The sequence below is a fragment of the Lepisosteus oculatus genome, chromosome 24 (genome assembly GCF_040954835.1).
Source record: "Lepisosteus oculatus isolate fLepOcu1 chromosome 24, fLepOcu1.hap2, whole genome shotgun sequence".
Taxonomy (NCBI): domain Eukaryota; kingdom Metazoa; phylum Chordata; class Actinopteri; order Semionotiformes; family Lepisosteidae; genus Lepisosteus; species Lepisosteus oculatus.
Genome location: NC_090719.1, coordinates 14,328,398 through 14,350,257, shown reverse-complemented (window position 1 = coordinate 14,350,257; position 21,860 = coordinate 14,328,398). Strand labels below are relative to the sequence as shown.

The 21,860-nt window shown below is 43.3% G+C and overlaps 1 protein-coding gene across 3 annotated transcripts; it reads right to left on the bottom strand.

Moving 5' to 3' along the window:
* fpgs (folylpolyglutamate synthase) lies at positions 1-20,709 on the bottom strand. 3 transcript variants are annotated; one of them, XM_069183299.1, is made up of 15 exons: positions 20,501-20,709; positions 18,555-18,683; positions 17,544-17,597; positions 15,254-15,318; positions 14,740-14,854; positions 12,665-12,742; positions 10,664-10,725; positions 9,541-9,643; positions 8,804-8,881; positions 8,271-8,418; positions 7,928-8,029; positions 6,733-6,883; positions 5,569-5,644; positions 4,588-4,654; positions 1-3,784 (listed from the first exon to the last, which is right to left on the bottom strand). In XM_069183299.1, the coding sequence occupies exons 1-15, from the start codon at positions 20,633-20,635 to the stop codon at positions 3,405-3,407; spliced, it is 1,743 nt and encodes a 580-aa protein (XP_069039400.1). In that variant the 5' UTR covers positions 20,636-20,709; the 3' UTR covers positions 1-3,404. The 3 variants fall into 3 exon arrangements, with proteins under 3 accessions (XP_069039400.1, XP_069039401.1, XP_069039402.1); XM_069183300.1 differs by having other exon boundaries at positions 1-3,781; positions 20,501-20,708; XM_069183301.1 differs by lacking the exon at positions 20,501-20,709 and adding an exon at positions 19,864-20,133.
* Between the last annotated feature and the right edge of the window lie 1,151 nt (positions 20,710-21,860).

Sequence of the window (21,860 nt, the reverse complement as noted above, 5' to 3'; positions counted from 1 at the left end):
GAGCTGTATAGTACTTTTTATTGGAAAATGAATCCAGAATAACAGTTATGTTTAACAATGTAATTCTCCACCACAAAGCTGATGAATAAACTGCTTCGTCTGAATGGGGTCGTGTACATTGCTCAACAGTAAAAATCCATGGTACTGAAAATGAACTATTTGAACTATATGAACTAAGTCAGTGTTGCCTTTTTCTACAGTAGGAAAAAGAAAATAATTTTAAAAGCAATTGCTCCTTCCAACTCCATGTACTTTTCAAGATTCATCTTTCATTTTCATAAAATTTGAGATAAATTAAAAGCAACGTTTACAATAAGAAAGCAAGAAGCATATTGTCCAGAGACAAGGTTGAATCAGTCAGTAGGTTTTCAGTAACCCATTCAAACCAGGTAAGTGTTTAGCTTCTTTACTATAAAAATGTCCACCAGATTTTCTGAAATACACATCTCACAGAGATGTTATTTGTAAAAAAAACATTTTTTTTATGTAGGTTCAGTTACTGCAAAGCATTAAATACAATTAAATTTTATAATTGTGTCAACAGAAATAAAACTCAATTTACTAAGCGAATCAAATCTGAAATGGTACAGAATTATTTACAGATTGATAAATTAGCCCATTTTAACATTTTCAATTTCTTACAATTTCAAAAAGAAACTGTTACATTAGTAGCGGATGTTTTAGCCTTTTGTATAGCTCTGGGTGTTCTAGAATACCATGACATGCCTCTGTTAAACATAAATAACATTAAATCCCATTATAACTGCAGATTACATAGACAAATTAGATTGACTCAAATACAAGATGGTAAAGTCTATAGCCTTATGCTGTTGACGTACCAAGAAATGCGTAATATTTTAGTTTTGGAGAGAAGAGCCAAACAATCTTAAGGAACAATATTAATTTGAGTTAGATCATTCTATACAAAACAACTAAAAACACTGCAATCCTAATTAAACACTGCATTACAGCCTTAAGACAAAATTCTCTTGTGAACAGTTCTCTTAAGCAGAGCAGTTATCGTTTCCAAGATCTTATGTAAGTAATGGGGAAATCTGACCCATGTCCTCGATAAGAATTCCATGTTTTACATAAAGAACTCACAGAAAATATTCTTGCATCAAGAAGGTATCAGCCACCTGGTGACCAAGATGGTCTGAGTGATCTTCTCTCATCAGTAGCCTTTCCTGTGCTCTTATGCTGTACTGGATTTTACCAAACCTTTAAACTGGAAAATGCATCCAAAACTCTTCAATTTCTAAGCATCCTGTTGCCTCTATGTGAATTCTGTACATATAGTTTTATATTTCAAATGTAAAAAAAACAAACATGGAAAAGCATTGCATGGCATCATTTATGGAAAATTGTTCAAGGAATATAGGCATTGCATTGTGAATGAACAAAACTGGTACTTGTTACTGTTTAAGAATCTGGTGGGGACTTTAAGGTTCTATAGCTGTCTTTGTTACAGTACTTTATTACAAAATAATGTGCACACAGAAGACTAGACTGCTTTAAAGCCATAGTCTTCATACAAATGTAGCATATAATTCTTATATACCACCTGACACCTTACATTCGAAAGACAAATGTTGTACAGTTGACTATAAAATTCTGATGAATATTACCTTACAGTTGCATGTGTAATAAGTCAAGCACGACTAAATTTTATTATACACACCAGAGAGAACTGTGTCCAGTATTACTCAGTTAATGTAGTCCTCAACATTCAACCATTTCAATAAAACAATTGGATAAAAAAAGAAAACTAAAAAACAAGATTACTCAAGCTGGAAATGATGTACCCTCTTAAAACCTCTGAACAAATTGGCCCGCAGGTGGTACAGCCCATTTTATTCTCAAACGACCAACCTCACATATGTGAAGAAAATTCCCCTGAGATTCCAACAGGCCTTCCAGTGACACTGAAAGCACATGACCGGTAGTTATAGGAACAGGTTCAAACCGAAGGAAGTGTCAGTCTCAGGTTTGCACCTCTACATTGTAGGGACTCTGAAAGCAAATGAGGTGAGAATTTGGCACAACCCAGAGCTGAAACTCTGGAGCTCTGCACTTTTTGATAAAGTGATTATTAAGATCAAGCCAAGACAATGACTGAAAATCCGGGAAAGCATGGAGTTGTTGTCTCTGTATAGACTGTGCAGGCAGAGACAAACCATGCCTAACCCTCAGTATCAGATTATAGCAGCAATGGACAGCTCAGGCGTTGTCCTGTAGGAGGAGCTGTCCTTTGGTTGAGAAGCTAAACCATGTTTTTGACTACTTGGTCAAAGATCCTCTAAGATCCCATAAGAATGAAAGACAGAGGGTCCCCTCCATAATTCAAATGGAAAAGCAAGTATTTGCTTCTTTAATTGATCTGTTGTGACTGCTGGACCTTGTTAGGATTCAGAATAATTCCACAATAGGTATCCTTTAATAGGGTGTCATCGACTTCTGGATCTATAATACATTGTTAAAACAAAATGTAAGTTTACATTTGAATCAATTCTTTACCCTCCAGTTTTATGAGCCTGAAAGTGATAGGAGTCCTCTAGTGTATAGTTTAGATGTGGGTCATTTTTAAAAGATCTTCTCTATCAGACCACCCTTGCACACAAGTTCGGGACTCTGCAGCTGATGACCCGAGAACAGTGTCCCCTTGGATTACAAGCGTATAGCTTTTCCACACACACCCGCTGTGCGCCTGCATTCGTCTCCACTGCAGTTTCCAGAGCTGCCAGGCAAACTCACAGAAACCACAACACTAGGAGTTTAAAAACGTGCCGGTGATTACCAGCTCAGGCGAAGTGGACCTTCAAGTATTAAATGAATGCACAGAGAACGATAAAATGAGCTGTTGTGGTCTTATTAAAACAACTAAAAGTCCACTTTCCCAGCAGTACAAATAGAGAAAAACGATATTCATTAGCTCACCGATTTTAAAATCGTTTGCAAATTCAGCAAGGTTACAGTTAATACACCTCTATTCCTTCATAAAGTCCTGAATGGGCCGAAAAGATATAAAAACTACAGTACATCCACCATCTCAGTGATGTACAAAGCAGGTCTGCGTTGGGACTCACCCACAGTCCTGAGGGGGTTAGGGGCCAGACTCACCTCACTTGCATAATCAAATGTAATATTAAAAAAAACGTAAAAACCTTTCTTTAATGAGGCAGAGTGCAAGGAAAAACGGTGACCTGGGACTGGCACATGGTCTCCGCAGTGCAAACCTGTAGAACGCACAGTAAATAGCGTTTTGGCAGCTGAGATTTTGAGGGGAATCGTTTTATCAGGAAATTCCGAAGGGTTGTGGAGAGAGCCTGCCCTTCGAAGAGAAGGCCAACAGGCTGCACCTGTAAACTCGGCTTATTTGAGAAAGGCAACTCAAGGCTCAGTCCTCAGGAGGACAATGAGGGGTCCAAGTGTTTTAAAACGCCCCCTACGAGGTGCAAGCTGCCCGTTACCAGCACGTGGATACCGGCAGCCTCGCGCAGAATCTCGGCTCTGGTGGTGGCACCAGGCTGGAGGGTGGCAAACGTGCCAGGGCAGTCCAGTACTGGGTCCCTGCCCTGGCAGATCCACTGAAGGGCGCTGAGGATGCAGGGAAAGACCAGGGCGTCCGTCTGCCGCGTCTCGGCCACCAAGGGCAGGCCTTCCGGAATCCGCACGTCTGTTGCCACGGCGCTGTCTCGCTCGGCCAGGCGGCGCCAACTCTTCTGGTTGTCGAGGCAACGCGTCAGCATGTTCTCCACCGTGACGTTGAAGTTGTGCTGGTCTGCTGGGTACAGAAAACATGAACTCGCAAACACATTGGTTCCCAACTTTTATTTCTTTTTTTTTTAATAGATTTAAAATATTGATTTCTTTTTTCCAGGACCTCCTTTGCCCCTTCATAATGAAGAGTGATGACTTCAGAGGTTTTTATTCCTCTTTTAATAGACCTCCCCCCCTCCCCCAGATTCTTCGATGAAGTAACATCTTGGACAACACCCGCCTGGTATCACGTGCAAATAGCTCATTGCCCGTTTTGGAATTTTGCTTTCTGAAATGAAAGTAAAAAAGAAAATGTACTCTGGTCCAAGATGAAATCAAAGCTTTGATCACGCAAAGATGGCTTCTGTTTGTCAGAAGTTTGTTGATTCCAGCGATGAGAAGGCTGGATATCGAGTAAGGAATCTACAGTTACTGCGAGGGCTGAAGTTCCAAGTATCTTTTATAGAGATGTAACCGTAGTACGCTGACAAAAGAAATAGTGAAATTAATCCAATCTAACTGCTTTTTCCAGGTAATGGATGTGGGGGGAGATGGAGACTATCCTGACCAGCAGCAGGCAGGACATCACAGAGCACACAAACACAGAAACACACACAGTCACACCAATGTTCCCAGATGCCAAATAACCTACCAGTGTTTCTTTGGATTAAGAGGAAACCAATGTGAACACAGAGAGAACATGCAAACTCCACACAGACAGCACCCCAGGTCTGGAATTGACTTGAGCTGCTTTGGACAACGAAGTTAATGTTACTCAGCTAAAACAAGTGGAGATTTCTTGAAGGCTGGGAATATGGGATCTCTCACCTGCATTACTTGATGAGACGGCTTCAGTGATGTTGGGGCAGAAGACAGCAAATTCAAAATGGAAAGGCTAAGGAGAGAGAGAGAGAATATAGAAACACCAAATGAGAACAATTATAAGAAGTCTGTTGTCTGCTCATACTGCTGTCACAACTGGGGAAGACTAGTACAGTACATTAAAGGGTGTGAAAGTTTCTCTGCTGTCTCTCATAAAAACCTGGCAGTGCAATCTGACACAGGCCTGCACTCGGACCTGCTGCAGAGCAATATTTAACAAGGAGAAACTGAATTCTAAGCTTACAGTTGCACACTGCAGTTAATTTTGATTATTCAATGAATCATACTGGTGTAGTAGAACAAGTAAAGGCCAATTCCATGCTGAAAAGAAACTGTTCCAACTGTGGAGCCTTCTTCGGGTGTGGTGATTATCTGATCATAACAGGCCATTGAGATTCCTACGTTATCACATATTTCTGTGTTCCTCAAATCTACAAATTAATAGAAAAGGCAGTGCGGTGGCACTGTGGCTCAGGATCTGCGCGCCTGTGGGTGGAAGGTTGCCGATTCATATCCCGCGGCCGGCAGAGGAATCCTACTCCGTTGGGCCCCTGAGCAAGGCCCTTAACCCCAGCTGCTCCAGGGGCACCGTATAAATGGCTGACCCTGCGCTCTGACCCCAAGCTTCTCTCCCTGTCTGTGCGTCTCTCATGGAGAACAAGCTGGGGTCTGCGAAAAGACAAATTCCTAATACAAGAAATTGTATATGGCTAATAAAGTGATCTTATAAAATATAAAGATGGGACATTCTTAAAGCCTGTGGGTTAGAATTGTGGAAATGAGGATGGTTTCCTTTCAATATTCCAGTTTCTAGGTCCTTCAAAAAAAAAAATTCCCCAATTCAAACTTTACGATGTCTTTCATCTCGTGGCGCACTGCGACGCCTCAGTGCTGTACACGTCTGAGCGCCTGACGGATTCTGCTCACCACCAGGAGTTTAAGCATCGCCGCAGAATCTCGTTCTCCTGTAGCGTTGAATAGCAGCACGCGAACCACAGGCCCTCTGTGAACGGGGAAAAAAACACAAATATCAGGTGTTAAACCCGGTCATTAAGAGTCTTTAGTGAGAGACTAGTTCAATTAAGCCTATATAACCATCCTGTTTTCTAACCACTTCATCCAATTCAGGGTTGCAGGGGAGACGGCGCCTATCCCAGCATGCAACAGGCACAAGGCAGGATACGCCCTGGACAGGAAGCCAGTCCATCACAGGGCACTGACGCACACCAGTTTTCCCAGAAGCCAATTAACCCACTATGTCTTTGGACTGCGGGAGGAAACTGGAACTCCACAGGAAACCCAGGCAAGCATGGGATGAAGACAGAAACAGCACCACAGGAACTGAATACTAATCACTGCACCACTGTGCAGCCCTCACACTAAAACATATTACAGTTAAATTGACCAATACATGATACTCACTGAAACCCACTGGGACCCCATTGTTACCGTTGCTTTGAAATTGGATTTTAATTTTCTTAAGTACTCTAATGAGCGTATGAGTCTTTCCTGGTTAATGCCTATGGCACATGGGCAAAATCTATGAATTAACAGGTGCTGAGCTATTTGTACCTAAAGACTGAAATGCCCTTTGACTAATAAGTCATATTCCACAAACTCTCCTGCTTCAGTTATGCATCTATTTTCTATTTCCAAAACATTTTCTTCTTGAGATGCAGGTTAGCAATGTATCTGTTGCTTATTATAGTGGTCACTGTTTGTGGTTAGTATCCACCAGGCTAGTATTTTGACAAAGACGATACAGTTGGGTCACTTCAAGAAGAGCAACTGGTGGTTTGCTTCCAGATCTAATATTGGATCTCATCTAAGCTATTTGGAGAGCTTGACCAGCAACTGAAAAATGCATCTGAATGCTATGCATATGAAACTATCCACACCGCCTGTCCTAAAAATGTCAGGGTAATACATTGTGTAATGTAAAGCAGTTAATACTGTTATCGAACAACAGTAATAACTCCTTTACAAGTCTGCCCTCTGTTTCACTGCAGACCTGAAGCAATGCTGCTGCAGCACTGTGAACCATGTGGTTCCCGAGGTCTGGAGTACAGCGCCCCCTGGTGGTGATCTTACTCAGTGGTTTTCTCCTGGCGGGCGGCAGCGTCTCTGAACCAGCTCACACAGGCCAGCATGCTTCGCATGGTGTGGGCGCCGTCCAGAAAGTAGGTGACCGGGCCGTGCCGCAGCGTCTGGGTCCGGCCGGGCCACTCGGTGCTCTGCAGCCCTGCGGGGGAGAGACCGGGACAGACGCTCGAGACCACGGCACTCGTTCCCGTTTCTCACGCCGCAGGGATGGGGAAAGGCTCCCCTGGAGCAGCAGACTGGAGTTTTCCCACACTGAATTCCTCTAGCTCATTCCCAACTGCTGCATCGTGCCACAACGTTAACGAATGGTTAATGTACAGCTGTTTAATTTGCAGAGAGACGGATGGAACAGCACCTGGTATCTCACCAAGGTTGTCAGCTCCATTCATCCTGCCCTCGGCCACTGCAGAAAGCTTTGTGTGCAAAGCACACTGGAACGCTGGCCTGCCCTACAAAGCTGCAAAGCTGTGAAATACCCAGCCCCTTTGCTGCAGGGAAGAGTGGATGGCCAACACTTGGCTAGGGTGCAAGAACACGGTGCAACTGAACACAAGAACCCGAGAAAGGTGCCAAATGAAAAGGAGCTGTGTGGCCTGTTCATCCCATTTGATATTCAGCAGTTACGTGATCCAGGGTCTTCTTAAAAGAAAGTAGGGTATCTGCTTTAACCCAATGGGCTCCTCTAGGATTTGAACCCAGGACCTTTTCCACTCTAAGCTGGGAATCATAACAAGCCCAGTGTCTCTCCCCACTTGTGAGAAGGAGGAAACGTCTCCTTCTGCAGTCCAGAGAACTCAGGTCCAAGTCTTATAGCTGCCATAACCATTCCACAGGGATATGGGTGACATTGAGCAGCCATGGCAGATAGGTTCACTCGCAGGTTCTCAATTTTCTTGTGTAGTGGAGCTGCTTCATCTCATGCAGGTAGTGGCGAACTGAGATCCTTGTTTACAGGTTCACCTGTTGTATGCTGTAGTCACTCTCACTTTTGTAACAGGTCATGTAGTATGTAACAGTGGCTGCCCTGCAGTGCTGAAATGTGCTCCAAGGTTCACCCCTTGTACACTATCATCGCTTCTGTAAGAGCCCGTGTAGTATCTGGTATATTCTGACTGTGCTCCTGACGGCTGTGTATATCAAGTGCCCACGTGATGGGATACAGTGCATCTGCTGCTGTTCTCACCATTCACCATGACCGGACTGGGCTTGAACGACGCAGCCTTGGGAAAGGGGCTGTTCAAGGGCACATCCTCAGCCAAGCCCCTCTTCGGAACAGAGATGAAATCTGCAATTGGACATTGGGGGGAAAAAAATAAGAACAGAACGAAGAGATACGACTCCTTGGAGTTCGGAACTTTTTCTGAAGCTGAGCTCATCACTTTTTTTTAACACAAATGATGAAACCCCGAGCGAAGTGGATAGAGGTGTACAATCCGTGCTTTCGTTTCAGGACTGCAGAAAAACAGGACAGCTCCGACCTTTTCTTGCTGCCCAGCTCCCCTGAGCACCCCGACCAGGAGCGTTACCGTGAATGCCTCGCCGCCGGAGCCAGCTGGAGCACAGCTGGAGGGCCAGGCTGGCGTTGGATCGCTGGTGGTCCCCCTCCAGCCCCAGTCTCAGCCGCTCGCCCCCCGATTCATACTCTTCCAAGTCGGGACACACCTGCAGCGAGCACTGGGGACAAGATCGCGCATGTCACGACCCATCAAACTCTCGGGAACAGAGGCACTAGCATGGGGTTAGCTGCAACGCAGAAAACCCACATCCTAAAAGAGACGTCAAGGTCTGGAAAGAAGCACCTTTTTTATTCTTCGTTTAAAACAATTCCCTCTAGCTTGAACGGAGAACTAGGTGGGATTTCAATCAATTTCAAATTCTCGCCCCATTGCCAAGTGGAACCATGAGCGTACACTGGTGACAAAAATGAAAAATGTATTTGTAACCCAAGACATAAATGTAAAAAAAAAAAAGCGAAGCGGACTCCAGAGAAAAGCAGACGACGATCAAAACACCACTGTGGTATCGGAGCTGGAAACGCAGCACGAGGCAGATAACTCACCCCAATTTCCTCCGCTCTGGCCTTCAGGACATTCATGGGGCTCTCTAGCTGTTTCACAGTGAACGCCGGGACTCCTGGCTGCAGGGGGAAAAACACTGGTGTAGCAGCCAGAGCAACTTTGAGTGTAGCTTAAAACACAGAAATACCAGCTCGGACTCACGCGGTCTTAGAAATAAAAAGATTCAATCTGGGGACATGCAAGCCTGGGCAATAGGAGCCACATCTGTGTCTGCTTTTCATACGGTCTCCGAGTGTGATGATTTACAGCAGCTGAACCAACTAACCGGACAAGAAGTCGGATTCAGTTCAGTGTTTTATAGCCAATTAGGTGAAAGGGGCCTTCAAAATCTGTGAAGACCAGGGACCTGAAAACCAAGCATGTCAACAACAGTCGCCTGCAATTACATGGGGGGCTGCCATCATATACAATGACAGGTGTCCCATCATACAAGGGGCAGGGCCGTATACGTAAGAGGGGGAGAGAAAGGGAACACACCTGGGCTATTCAGGAGAAAAAATAACCAAAAAAGGAAAGAATAGGAAAATGGGTAATCTCTAGCTTGGGTATTTCATAGCGAACAAAGACAGGTTCCCCCTGTACATATTTTCAGCATGGAATAAACCTATTACTTGTCCCTCTGCAGCCTACGCATGCTGATGCAGCTCCCCACCTGAATTAATAGATAAGATTACAGCTTTCCCATCCTGCAGAGCTTGAGAGCCATTTCCTCACTTACCTTAAAAATCCCCCCCTTTTGCCAGGCTATCTTCTCTATAGTGTCTCCCAGAATGCTTGTGTGGTCGATTCCCAGGGAAGATACTCCACAAACCCAAGGCCTCCTGTCGGAGAAAACAAAATAGGTTTGAATGAAAACACAAAAAGACTGTTACCTGCGATTACACTGCCGTTGACTAAAAATGTTCCATGTGACAACCTTCAGCTAGTTATACTGGATGTCTCCCTAGTTGGAGAGTAAAATAAAAAGCTCCGAACTACATTATCTCTCGGTGCTTATCAGACATTTGTATGAACTTGAACTAATTCGCGTGACGCGTTCGCCAAGGACAGAGGTGTTTCGATGAAAAACGTTATTCATCTTTGTCTTTTCTCTTTTTAGATCCTTCACCCTTCAGTTGGAAACACTTATGATTCGCTCCAACAGAGTGCCACAACCCCCCAAACAGGAGTCAGGGAGAAGGCCAGCCACGTGCTGCGGTTCTGTCCGCAAGCCAGGAGCATGGACAGCTGAGCTCTCGTACAGGCCAGAACAGTGGCCAGGCTACTTGAAGCCCTTCTCCACATGAAGAACTGAAGGTCCCTCAGACAGAACCAGACCAGTGAACTGCCAAGCTCCCAACCCACAGCCCAACATGTAATTTCAACCTCCCCATCATCAGGCGTTCAGTTTACATTCTGAAAGGAGGGCGTTTCAATTCGCACTCCCTGGTGGATATTTTTATAGACTAGTCGCCCAGAACAGGCAGTGTTCAATCTACATCCAGGCAATGAGAAGTGGCTTCTAGCACTACATGCCTTAGCAGAAAATAAAAAGCTTTGATAGTGGTTGCAATAAATTCCTGACATCTTCCATGTGGATTTTAATGAATGTGCATGCGCATTCTTAAATGACTGCAGATACTATTGTGCATTCCAAGGCATGCAATGAATGTGCTAAAGTATATGGACCATGTGTCACTGTATAAAGGTACAGGTATTTCTTAAATCAACCCTGATAAATTCAAAGTACTCAAGGTTTTCTAGTTAACGTCAAACTCTCAAATGCTCAAAGCGAACAGGAATTGATGGCTTTTTAATGAAGGAATGGAACACAGATTCAGTGCAAGTTAAACTCTCCTTACCTGATTATGTTTGTACAGTCATAGGCTCCTCCTATCCCAACTTCAATCACAGCTAAATCAACCTGCATTAAAAAAAAAGTGATTTTAAGGTATTAAGTCTAAATATATAGGTGTATATATATATCTTGGGTTCCCCTTATAAGTTTGGAAACGTGATAGAAATCAACCAGTTTTCAAGAAGTGGATACTGCAATATGTAAAGAGATTTAGTATTCTGATGAATTAATCTGCTTTGATACTTTCTTAGGATGGTTGGGCGTATTGGCCTTGCAACATGACAGTAATTGCTGAAGTACTTGGCAGTGGAAGCACATTTTGATACACATGGATAGTTTAGAGTAATGGAACCATTTTAAACCCTCAGATGCAAAATGTTAGCAGAGCTGTTTTTTTTTCCTCCCACTGCACGCAAGAGGAGGAAAAAAAAAAAGATAAGGAATTCGATTTTCGGAAGTGGAAAACCCTAAGCCAATCTCAAAAGTTCTTCAAGCTGACAAAAGGGCACTCACTGTGCTCACTGCCCTTTGAAGGCCGTCTTTCACAGTGGCTTCACAACACGCTCAAAATTAAAATCAATATATTGCTTGCCAATATCCACAGTGAACTTGAGTTCATGTTTCGTCATCTCCTGGGGGAAATTCGTTTTTTTTTTATCGGACTTAATTAGTTTCTTTGCGTTGTAAAACACCAAAAAAACAAGCATCACCCACAATTAATTCAGTACAACAGTGTTCCAGGAGATTATGGGAGATATTTTACAGGGTTTGGGAACGAGACAGCAGAGGGTACGAGTCCGAATCCAGCCGAGCTGTCTGCATATGAAGGATTGAGTATTCTAGTCCAATTCATGTATTTAAAGGCACCAAATGAACAAGTTCAAATGTATTTGGCTGAGGTGAAAACTGAACTACTTCTGTTGCTCCGCCCACAGAAGTGCAAGCCATCAAAACCTATATGCTTAAGTCTCTCTTTCCTCTTTGTGCCTCAGTCACACCGGAGTTGTGTATCGTTGTGTATCTGCCAACTGCAAGCAGCCCTTGGTTGTGCAAAACATTAACCTTTTTTGGCAACGTTCCTTCCAGAGGTATGCGCACTTTGGTTGACCCACAGTAACCCGCAATAGTCTTTCCCCTTGTTCAGGTATGATCAAGGTGAAGACAACCGCATTAACAAAACTGTGGTAATTAAAACTGCATGAGAGACAAATACACTTTTAGAAGAAGACTCTAGACTCATGAGAATAGTGAAACAATTGGTTTTTGAAGCATTTTATGGTTTTTGAAGTGCCTGTCTGTGTTTACCAGAAAGAGTAATGATTAATTTAAAGTTTACTGATTAAGTTTGTGACATTTTTACCAGCAATGCACCATTCTGTGAAAAAAGGAAAACAATTACATAATTTTGAATACTTGAGGCTACATGCTTTTTTAGAAAGGGCATTTTACAGCAGTATAAAAAAGTCTTTGGGTTCTTTTGCATTTTCAATTAATTTTTTTTTTTGTTGGCAATGGAACCTTAAGACACCAGCTGAGGAGTGAAGACTGATTTCACTTCAAAGACCCTTAAACCCTTGAGCGTGAAGGGAAGTAAATGTTCACTGTGAACAGGCTACAAAACATGAAGGGAAAGTTCAGTGAAAGGATCAGATGAGATAAGAATGAAGTTGAAGTTAAATTAAGACAAAATACTGAGTATCATGCTGACTTTCAGCTCTGAAAGAACAACCAGGAAGTATATTTCAGAATTAGGAACTTTTCCAACTTGTGAACATCCTTCATCCCAACAATGTTGGTTACTTTAGTGGAGGGAACTCAAACCATTAGAGTTTGGTGCAGATAAGAATTTCGAATAAACAATTCTCCATTTAGCTTCCGCTGAACACATTCGTTATGAGAAACGTCTGCTGACATGACACGTGATGAAACGTGAGTTAAGTTACGAGGCCTCCACACTCTGCAGAGAGAGGGGGAGAAATACTGGCGGAACCAAAAAACAACGTACCTTCTCCTGCAGAAAGACGTGAAATGCCAGGATCGTAAGAAAGCGGAAGTAAGCCGGCATGGAGCCGTAGTGCGAATCCTGAAAGAGCAAAAAGAACCAAAACCCTAATTGTTTAAAATACATAAAAGCATATGTACTTCCGGAATAATTATTTTTCTTCCTCTGGGACAGCAGTCCATCACAGACCACATACGGACACACTCACACCGGGGCCAGCTGTAGCAGAAGCCAATTAACCTACCAGCATGTCACTGAAAGGAAACCCACACAAACCTGGGGAGAACATACAAGCTCCACACAGACATCCCCCAGGACTGACAGCACTGACTGACAGCAAGGCTAACCACTGTGCGTGCCATCAAGCTGCCCAGCAACACACGTGAAAAAAGGAAATGAGTTCACAAGACGCGATGCCTCTTAAAGCATATTCATTTTCTTCCGGCTAATTGGTAAATCTATCACATGTTCTCAGCCTTGATCCCAACACTAAAGCAAGCGGCCCCCATGCTTATTAACCAATTATCCCCATCAATGGAAGTGCTGTAAGTAAACCTCATCCATGAAAGGAGGACTGGGAATGCAGTGCAAAAGTGCACGAGTCGTGAAGGCTTAGATTTAAACACAAAACCTTCAGGCTGGGGGAAGAAGAGATCAAAATGGGTTCAATTACTCAAATTCAAACCAGGACGTGTTCAGGAAACACAAAAGGTCTAGGTATTCTCTCTGCCATCTCCGCCTACAGTTGTCAGCATTTTGACGGATTTATTTATTTTTTTAGAAAAAAAGTGTTGAGCCCAGTAATGATACAAAGTGCACGGCTGAATCCTGACAGAGGAAAGGAATCGGTTTACTGAACTGGCCACTGAGATCACCAGACTCACCGCAGCCCAGATACACGCCAATCTGATCCGCGCATTTAAATGAGGGAGCTAAATGTCACAGGGCAGATGACAAACAGGTTACCAAGCCACTTCTGCTCCATTTTAAATGCAAAGAAACTGCTCCTCAGGATCATTCGAATTTTAGAAGACTTCACGCAGCACATTTGTTTGGGCGGTGGAGTTTTATTAAAAAGAACAGCCTATGACTTTGCCATAATCAAATGTTAAGACGGCGTTTCTCCCTTTTATGACACAGAGATAAGAGCATGGACTCTTCTGCACTACCAGCCCCCTACAGCCTTTTGGACCGAGACAGGCTCAAGCCGTAAACAGATTCAGCTGTTTCTATTTTCATTACCCATTTCCTTCCTGCCAAGAAAACAGCTACTTATAAATCTCAGGAGCCTGTGTCAGCGGTAAGGTGCCTGGGCTGTTTGACCTCTTGGCGTCGAAGGTAATTCTTTTGGGTACAACCAGCAGCAGGGGAGCCAACAGCATTTAGTCTTCCGAGTAACGAGAAAAAAATGTTTTTTCGGGAATCCTTTCCCTTTTAAATAAGACGGTTCCACGTTCAAACTGGAAAACCAATTAAATTCACTATAAATTAAGGTGGTGGTGCAGGGATGAGCATTGCTCCCTCACAGCTCCAGGGCTCTCTGCTCAATCCTGGACCTGGGCAGCTGTCTGTGTGGAGTTTGCATGTTTTCCCCACGTTCAGTCGGGTTCTGTCTGGGAGCTCCGGTTTCCACCCACGATCCAAACACCGGGAGGTTAATGGGCTTTTTGAAAAACCGGCCCTGGTGCGAGCGTGTCTGTGTCTGTCCTGTGACGGACTGGTCCAGGGAGCAGCCTGCCCCGTACAGTCCCTGCTGCTTCCTCACCCACGACTCTGAACTGGCTGAAGCGGTTAAAAAGAGATATCTAATTACTAGAAAATCGTTACTCAAATTGGGGGTCGGTGTAGGTTACTTGTCACGCAATTTCATCGCTGAAAAGAATATCTTGAGTAAAAATGAAGTCACTTAAAAACTTGCAAGCTCCGTCGTTGTAATTCTCAATCTTTAAAGTTTCCCCGATTTCAGGCCCAACTACATTACGGTTCTAATTACATAGTCAAGAACGCACTAGTCTCTAAAGTGAATGCCCCCTAAGAAAACTTCAAATGAACGACAGCATATTTCTGGGTAGACATACCTTAGTCTCATCCAATCGCCCGTACACCTGCCAGAAATATTTTGTAAAGAGCTCTTTGGAGATCGGCTGCCCGTTGATTCGGATTCTCTCTCTGACTTGTACCAAATGTGGAGAACTGCAAAATGAAATCACATGGTCACTGATAAAATCAAATCTTCACACGCCAGCCCTTGAGCAACTGTACTCATCTAATTCAAAACCATTGCTAAATTGTTAATGGCTGAGGCAGAACTGCCTGTTTCGAAAAATTAATGTGAACATTCATAGGCAAGCCTAAAATTACAAGACAGAAATTAGGTTATTAGAATTTCCAAAATATTGTAAATGTGAAATACTTTATATGAAGTGTTTTATGTTTACTTGTAATATCACTTCATATTTCATATTTAACAAAACTAAACAGAACAGACTCTTTTAACAATCAGTCAAAGGCTTTGTTATATTAGCATAAATTGGTAATTGATGTCCTTACTGACACTGCCTAGATTTCAAGAATGCTTTCTTTTAAACTCACCTGTAAAATCCTGTGCGAAGCCCACAATTCCTAAGAATGCGCTCTGTGAATGCACACGTTGATCCCTTTAAAAAAAGTAAAGCAAAAATAAAGATACACCCCCATGAGTCTTCCAAACAATTTGGTTTTGATGAATGTCCATATTTGAGTAGAAAGCATTTTCACCCTAAAACAATCTGATTTTGAGAAAGTATTAGCAATGGTGCTATATATCTTTACTGCAGATGAGCCTGTTTTTTTTAAATATTTTGGGTAGAAAACTGCACTTTGGTCCATGCTATACAAGCAGTAACATTGACATTGTACTACACCTCTTGCTCTTCCACAATGGATAGAACAAAGACGAGGTTTTATGATGGATTAAAATTCATCAGCCAGAGAATTCAGACATATTCCACCTGCTCAGTCTCAGATTGAGAAGCTAGTTCCTCCTGAGACACGGCAAACACAAATGTTCACCGTCAATATCTCCCACATGTGTACAGGCCATTAGTATCACATTCAGTACAGTGTCTAGAGATGGCAATGTTTCTCTGCTTTGGACTTTGAAATGGTACCGAGTGCAGGTGTACATAAACTATGAGATCACTATAAAAATCAAAGGCCTGTTGATGGCAGATGATTATCATTATTGTCTTCTGAAGATATAGTTTGGCACATTTACAACTAGTTAATGAATATTGTAAAACATTGTTTTAGCAATAGCATGTGGATCCAAAAGCCTTATCAAGCCTCTTCATGAGCAACCTGACATTAAATAGGTGTCATTCCCTTATATGCCCTCTTATTGCGGCCTGTATGTTGCATTGAAGGTTACGTCCCTCTGACAGTGCTAATCCTTCCCGCACTATGAAACCCTCAATGCGATTTCCTTGAAGTGTTCTTTGTTCCTACACTGGATCTGCTCACCAACAGACAGCACGTTGTCAATTTAAAGAACACATGATATGGAAGCTGTTAAGGAGACTCATGCAGTATACCTTAAATAGCCCTTGGGCTCCAACAGATCTCATTACAGATATTATGAAAACTTGTGCATATACAGTACATGCCGATGCATACTGTATGCACCAGAAGTATATCACAAGGCTCTTTGGAGTTGATCCAAATTTATTGCCGCAGAATGGGGGTGAGGTAACTGGTTTAGTAAACTAAACGTTTGTAGGTCCCTTAAAGTAACTTCATTCTGGAAGTCTGTTGTCCCCATTGTTTAATGGGTATTGTTTTGTTGCGTTTAAGGAGCTGTCCTTGGGCCACGAGGAAAGTAACCATGGAGGAAGATAAAGGTGACGAACACAGATTACCAGCAATCAACACAGATTACACTCACTGCTGAATCCGTAAATCAGCTACATTAAAACCTACAGATTCAGCAGTGACATACCATTCCTAGGAGGGTCATCATGCAATCCTCAAGGGGGTCAGACCAGAAATTCCTTAACTGTGGAATTAGCAGGACAAAAACACCTCTCCTAGGTTAGCTGTGCACTGTTAGAAGAGGGAAACTGACTGTAATTCATTTGTGAATATAGAGAAGGAGATTTAGTGCTGGGTAGGATCTGCTTTTATTTTGAATAGGACACAGGTTCCCTCTTTGTCTTGTATAGCTTTTAGATTACAAGACCAGAATTGTGGGATTTTATACATTTGCAAGAGACAAGACGATCTACAAAGTCTCACTACAGTTTAAGATATTTGTAAAACAGCAGTGAAACTATGTCGTGTGTGTCTGCATTATTTATTGTTAATGAATTGTCAGCCTGGTCTTTACTCTATTATCAAGATGTGCTGGAGAATACAAGGACACACAAGCCATCTAGCAAATGGTATTTCCTGACTTTAGGAGATGTACTTATTAATATAAGTACAATCCTTATAATATAACTGGATTGCTAGCTGGTGTTAGTACCTGACTCTTATTTGACTTTCATATTTGATGAGATAACCCAAGTGTTAACCCAATTTTGAAAAAATATTTTTAAACTGAAAAACAATTAGAAAATGACCTGTGAAGACTGGACAGGGACTATAATATCTGCAACTTCCTTGAAGAGAAGCCATGTGCATTGCAAGTTAATCTGAATTAAGTTTGCAAACCTTAAATTGCATCGTTTATTTTAAAGTAGGGTCAACTATCTATTTCTTTGGAAATAGAAACATACTTCATGGCCAGATTTTAAAACAAAACAGCAAAGCTGGATACTATAACTGGGTATTACTGAGATTACGGAATAAAATAAATAGGAAAGCAGTGTAAATGTACTCAGTGGGAGTTATTGAAATGTCTTACCTTTCCCTTAGTCCCAGTTACATGAATAATATTAAGCTGGTCCAGATCCTCTACCTTCAAGACAAAACAGTTTCAGTCAGGACACGTGACCTGAGCACACTGCTCGTCTTATACTAGAACCTAAGCAAAGCAAATCAAAGAGACTTAACAAGCCTAAGCAAACTATTTCTAAATGATTCTGGTGTGGAATGCATCAATATGAGTGACATCCAGTTTGGGCAAACTCAGCTGGGCTGCACAGATACAGTCTGTATAAAAAAAAACAAGCATTGTTTACTTAGGTCTTGTGAAAGGGAAAACAATATTTACAAAAGAGAAATGACCAAACATTCAACAAGACTAAAACTGCAGTTTTCCAGGGAATTTCCTCCTTTTAGTTTAAAAGGCCTAAAACCAACCCAAGTAAGTTTCAAAACCCAGAAGAGATAACACTCACAGGCAAAGACTAAGATAAGACTAGCTGCTACACTACAGAGCCCTCCAGATTTGTTCATTATTCCAAAGAAAGAGGAACAAGTAACATCAGTGAAGCATGGGTTACAGACTTGGAAATGGGAGATTATTGGATAATAAATCGTTCTAATAATGTTATATTAAATAATGGCTACTAATGTTGTACTAATGTAACCCTAACAGCACTGCACAGAACAAAGGCATTGATCCGTTTTCTGATTGCTTCTTCCGATCCAGGGTCATCGGGAAACAAAAGCCTACAGTATCTCAGCAAGCAACCAGGGCTCAAGGCAGGATACACCCTGGAAGGGACTCCAGTCCATCACAGGGCACAGACAGAGCCCAGACACATTGACAGCAGGGCCAGTTTTCCTAGAAGCAGGTTAACCTAACAGAATTTTATATCATTTGGACTGTGGGAGAAAACCAGAGCACTCTGGAAATCCAAGTGAACTTGGGGAGAACATGCAAACTCCACCCGTCACCAAGCAATCTGACTAGTGCAGTCTATTCTTCCAACACGACGCTGGATTTGACTGGTCACCCAGACCGACTTACCGCCAGGCCACTGCGCTGAAGGAACGTCCTCATGGCCTGCAACTGCATCTGGGGCTGGCCGCGCTCTCTCTTCACCTGCTCCAGGTAGCTGGCGTTGGTCTGGAGCGTATTGAGGGTACACACCGCGTCCTCCCGGGGGCAACAAACACAAAACACTCAGCAACGCGGGTTCAAGAGCTCGGCGGGGGGGGTGGCCAGGAAAGTGCTGTATTAGCGCTGTTAGAAACGTATTTCTTATTTCACGTGCACAAGCCAGCAACGAAACCTGGACAGTCAACGAAAACCAGTGAGAAGCAGCTCACGGGGTTTATCCTGAATTCTGCACCTCCCCACAGGCACAATGAGAATGTGGAGCTCAGGTTACAGCCCTGAGTCACAACCCTAAGCACAGAACTCCGATTGTATTACTCATTTTCTCACTGCAGACTTGTTCTCCAAGTACAGGGATTTGATTTACACAGTTTATACGGCAAAGTCTGTTTACTTCCTAAGAATCTTCTATACACTAATGCTTGAGGGCTGAGTTGTGCAAAAGAAGCCAAGATTATCCTTAAACTTGGATCCCACCTTCCCCCTACTCTGAATGGTAGACTACTTTCTTGCTGGGATCTCTCCATTCACTTACACATTTCAACTGTTACACCTCTCCTCCAGACCTACCACTGCTTGGACACTTTCTCTCCGGTCTTTTATATCCCTGCTACCACCTTCCTCTCTCGCCCTCACAGCTGAAGGAGACTTAACAACCTAAATGGAGTTTTTCTTCGCTTTACGTTTTAGCGTGGGATGAACTTTTACATGTTAATACACGAATTGCGTTGATCAATCACGTAACTATCATACATGAAAGCCCACGATTAGCGCTGACAAAGACTCCGCATGAGAAGACTCATTTTCAGCAGGGCTTCAAGTTTTGCTAAAACTCCTAGTTCTAGAAAGACCCGTTCATCCAGGTCCATTCTGGTTTCAGGTCGTTCGGGTTGGAGCTGAGCAATATTTGGTTACGCAAGCAGGTTTTTCTGTACGACGTGGGACGTGTGCGAAGGATCTGTCAGAAACCTAAAAGCCAGCGAAGAAATTTCCCTTGAACTCTGCAAATCAACCGACTTTTCAATAGGAGCCCTTGCACTGAGAAAACACTGGAAATAAATACGGTTTTCCACCAGACTTAAACGCCACCCGAAAATCCCTGCCAATGGGGCAAACTTGTAGAGAAGCCTACAAGTCTGCTGAGTTTATGTGTAACGCATACAAGCACATACATTTGGTAGTAAAATTCACAGAGTAAGTTAAAAGAACTCACACTCACCATTTCTCGTTCCTTACATGTTCTCAATCGATTATCGTACATTTCTGCCCCTGTACCGACAACCCCATGGGCACAGACTCAGAAGTGTGAAGGTATAATAAGCGTTACTGAACGTAATGAAGGGGACAGACGGGTCAAAGTCCGTTTAATATTCAGTGTGGATCGTGAGAAATCTTTAGCCAACCACGCAAAATCATTTGTGTGTGTGTGCGTGCGTGTGTGTTGGTGCTTAATTTCAGCTTTCCACAACGTAGACTGTATATTACCAGGTACAGGTTTTGTTAGGTTCATTTCTAAAAAAAAAAAAAAGCCAGCCGCCAGTTTCGCGTTCGCCGACAGCCAGAAGACACTTCAACAGCTGATAAACCTGTCTTTTTTTTAAAAAAAAAAAAGAGACGGAGAGCGTATTCAATATCTACTGGACACGACCAAGCCAACTTCCTGGCCCTCAGCAGAAGCTGCACCAGGCACATGGGAGACGGGAGCCCAGCATGGTCGCCCGCATCACAAATCATGTGGCAGAGAGAGAGCTGATGTAACAGTTTTCTCTGGTTACATCCATCACAGTCTTTGCCGGCTTCTGTGTATCGGCACCCACGCCACATTATTTCATCTCCCTCCCCCCCCAGCCCCATACCTGATACTCCATCCTGGGCAGCCGCGCCGGCTGCGTGCTGGAGCCCCTCGCCGCGACCAGTGAGCCTCCCCGCCGGAGGAGGAGGAGGAGGGCGCCGGGCCGGCAGCGCTGCCAAACGCGGAGCGGGCGCGCCATCGTCGGGCTGCTGCTGCGGGCCTGGGCGCCGACTGGTCGAGCTGTCTCCGCCCCCCTCGCCGGAACAGCCTTGTTTGCAACCCGATATGATGTCACGATCGTTGGTTGTTGCCGGGTTTTTAAAAAAAAATTGGAAAAGGGAGGGGGGGGAGGTCCATCTTTGTAAGGGGCGAATAATCACGTTATTAAAAAAAAAGTGACGCCCGAGACGCGGCGAAATTGCTCGTTTGCAATTGCTCATTTCTGAGTGAATGCAGGGGCTGCCGTGCAACCTCCACCGGGAGGGAAGTGTTTCACCCGCATAGCGAAATCGGTGACAGTTTAATGATTCAACCCCCCCTCGCACTGAACCGAACCCAACTGTATTCACTTTCTGCATGTACAGCTGTCAGCTGTCTGTCCGACCGAGCATATAAAGTCCTTTTTTATATATATATAAAAACAGGACAGAAAAAAAAGCCGAGCAGGGGTTTTGAAGGAAGGTGTATGCAGGTGTATACATCTGTCCATCTACAGCATGTTATAGGCAGTATATGAGAAAACTAAAATCACACGAGGTGACAATCATCTTTTTTATTGAGTGACCTCAACTGATGAAACAGAGATTTCCATTGCATTACATTCTCTCACAGATGGAAAAAAAAACCCCAGACACTCCAATTCTAAGGGGATTTTAGCTCGGTGATCCATTTCACGTTAAAGTTCAGAAAGATCCGTCCATCCTCGCTGCTCCAGAACCACAAAGTCAGTTTTTGTGCTTAACTGGTAAAAGCAACCATTTCCATTTTAGGGATTGGAAATGCTGTACCTGTACAATCAGCGCGACCATCTTTCTGGGGACAGCTCTGGCCACCTCCTCCTGAGATTCAGACTGCTCGGTCCTGAAATTTCGGTCAGGTGCAGGAAATATGACATGAAGTGGTTTAATTGACCCAGGATAGAGCTCTTCACAAACACGGAAAGAGAACTGAGCTCCGATACGGTGTACAAGTGCAACTGGAGTAAGATATTGGAGTAGCCAAGAGACGAAAGAGTTGGGAGTGGAGCCTACCCGTAACTAATACCACAGTGAAAATAAGTAGTTTGTTAGATTGCATGGGATTAATGCTAAAAGTTGAAAAGTAGTAAATGTATTAGTTTCAGGTTATAGATGGAGCTCTATTAATTTATTTTGCCTAACTGGTACTGAGGCATCGTTTTTTTAAATGTGTTATTTCCTATCATC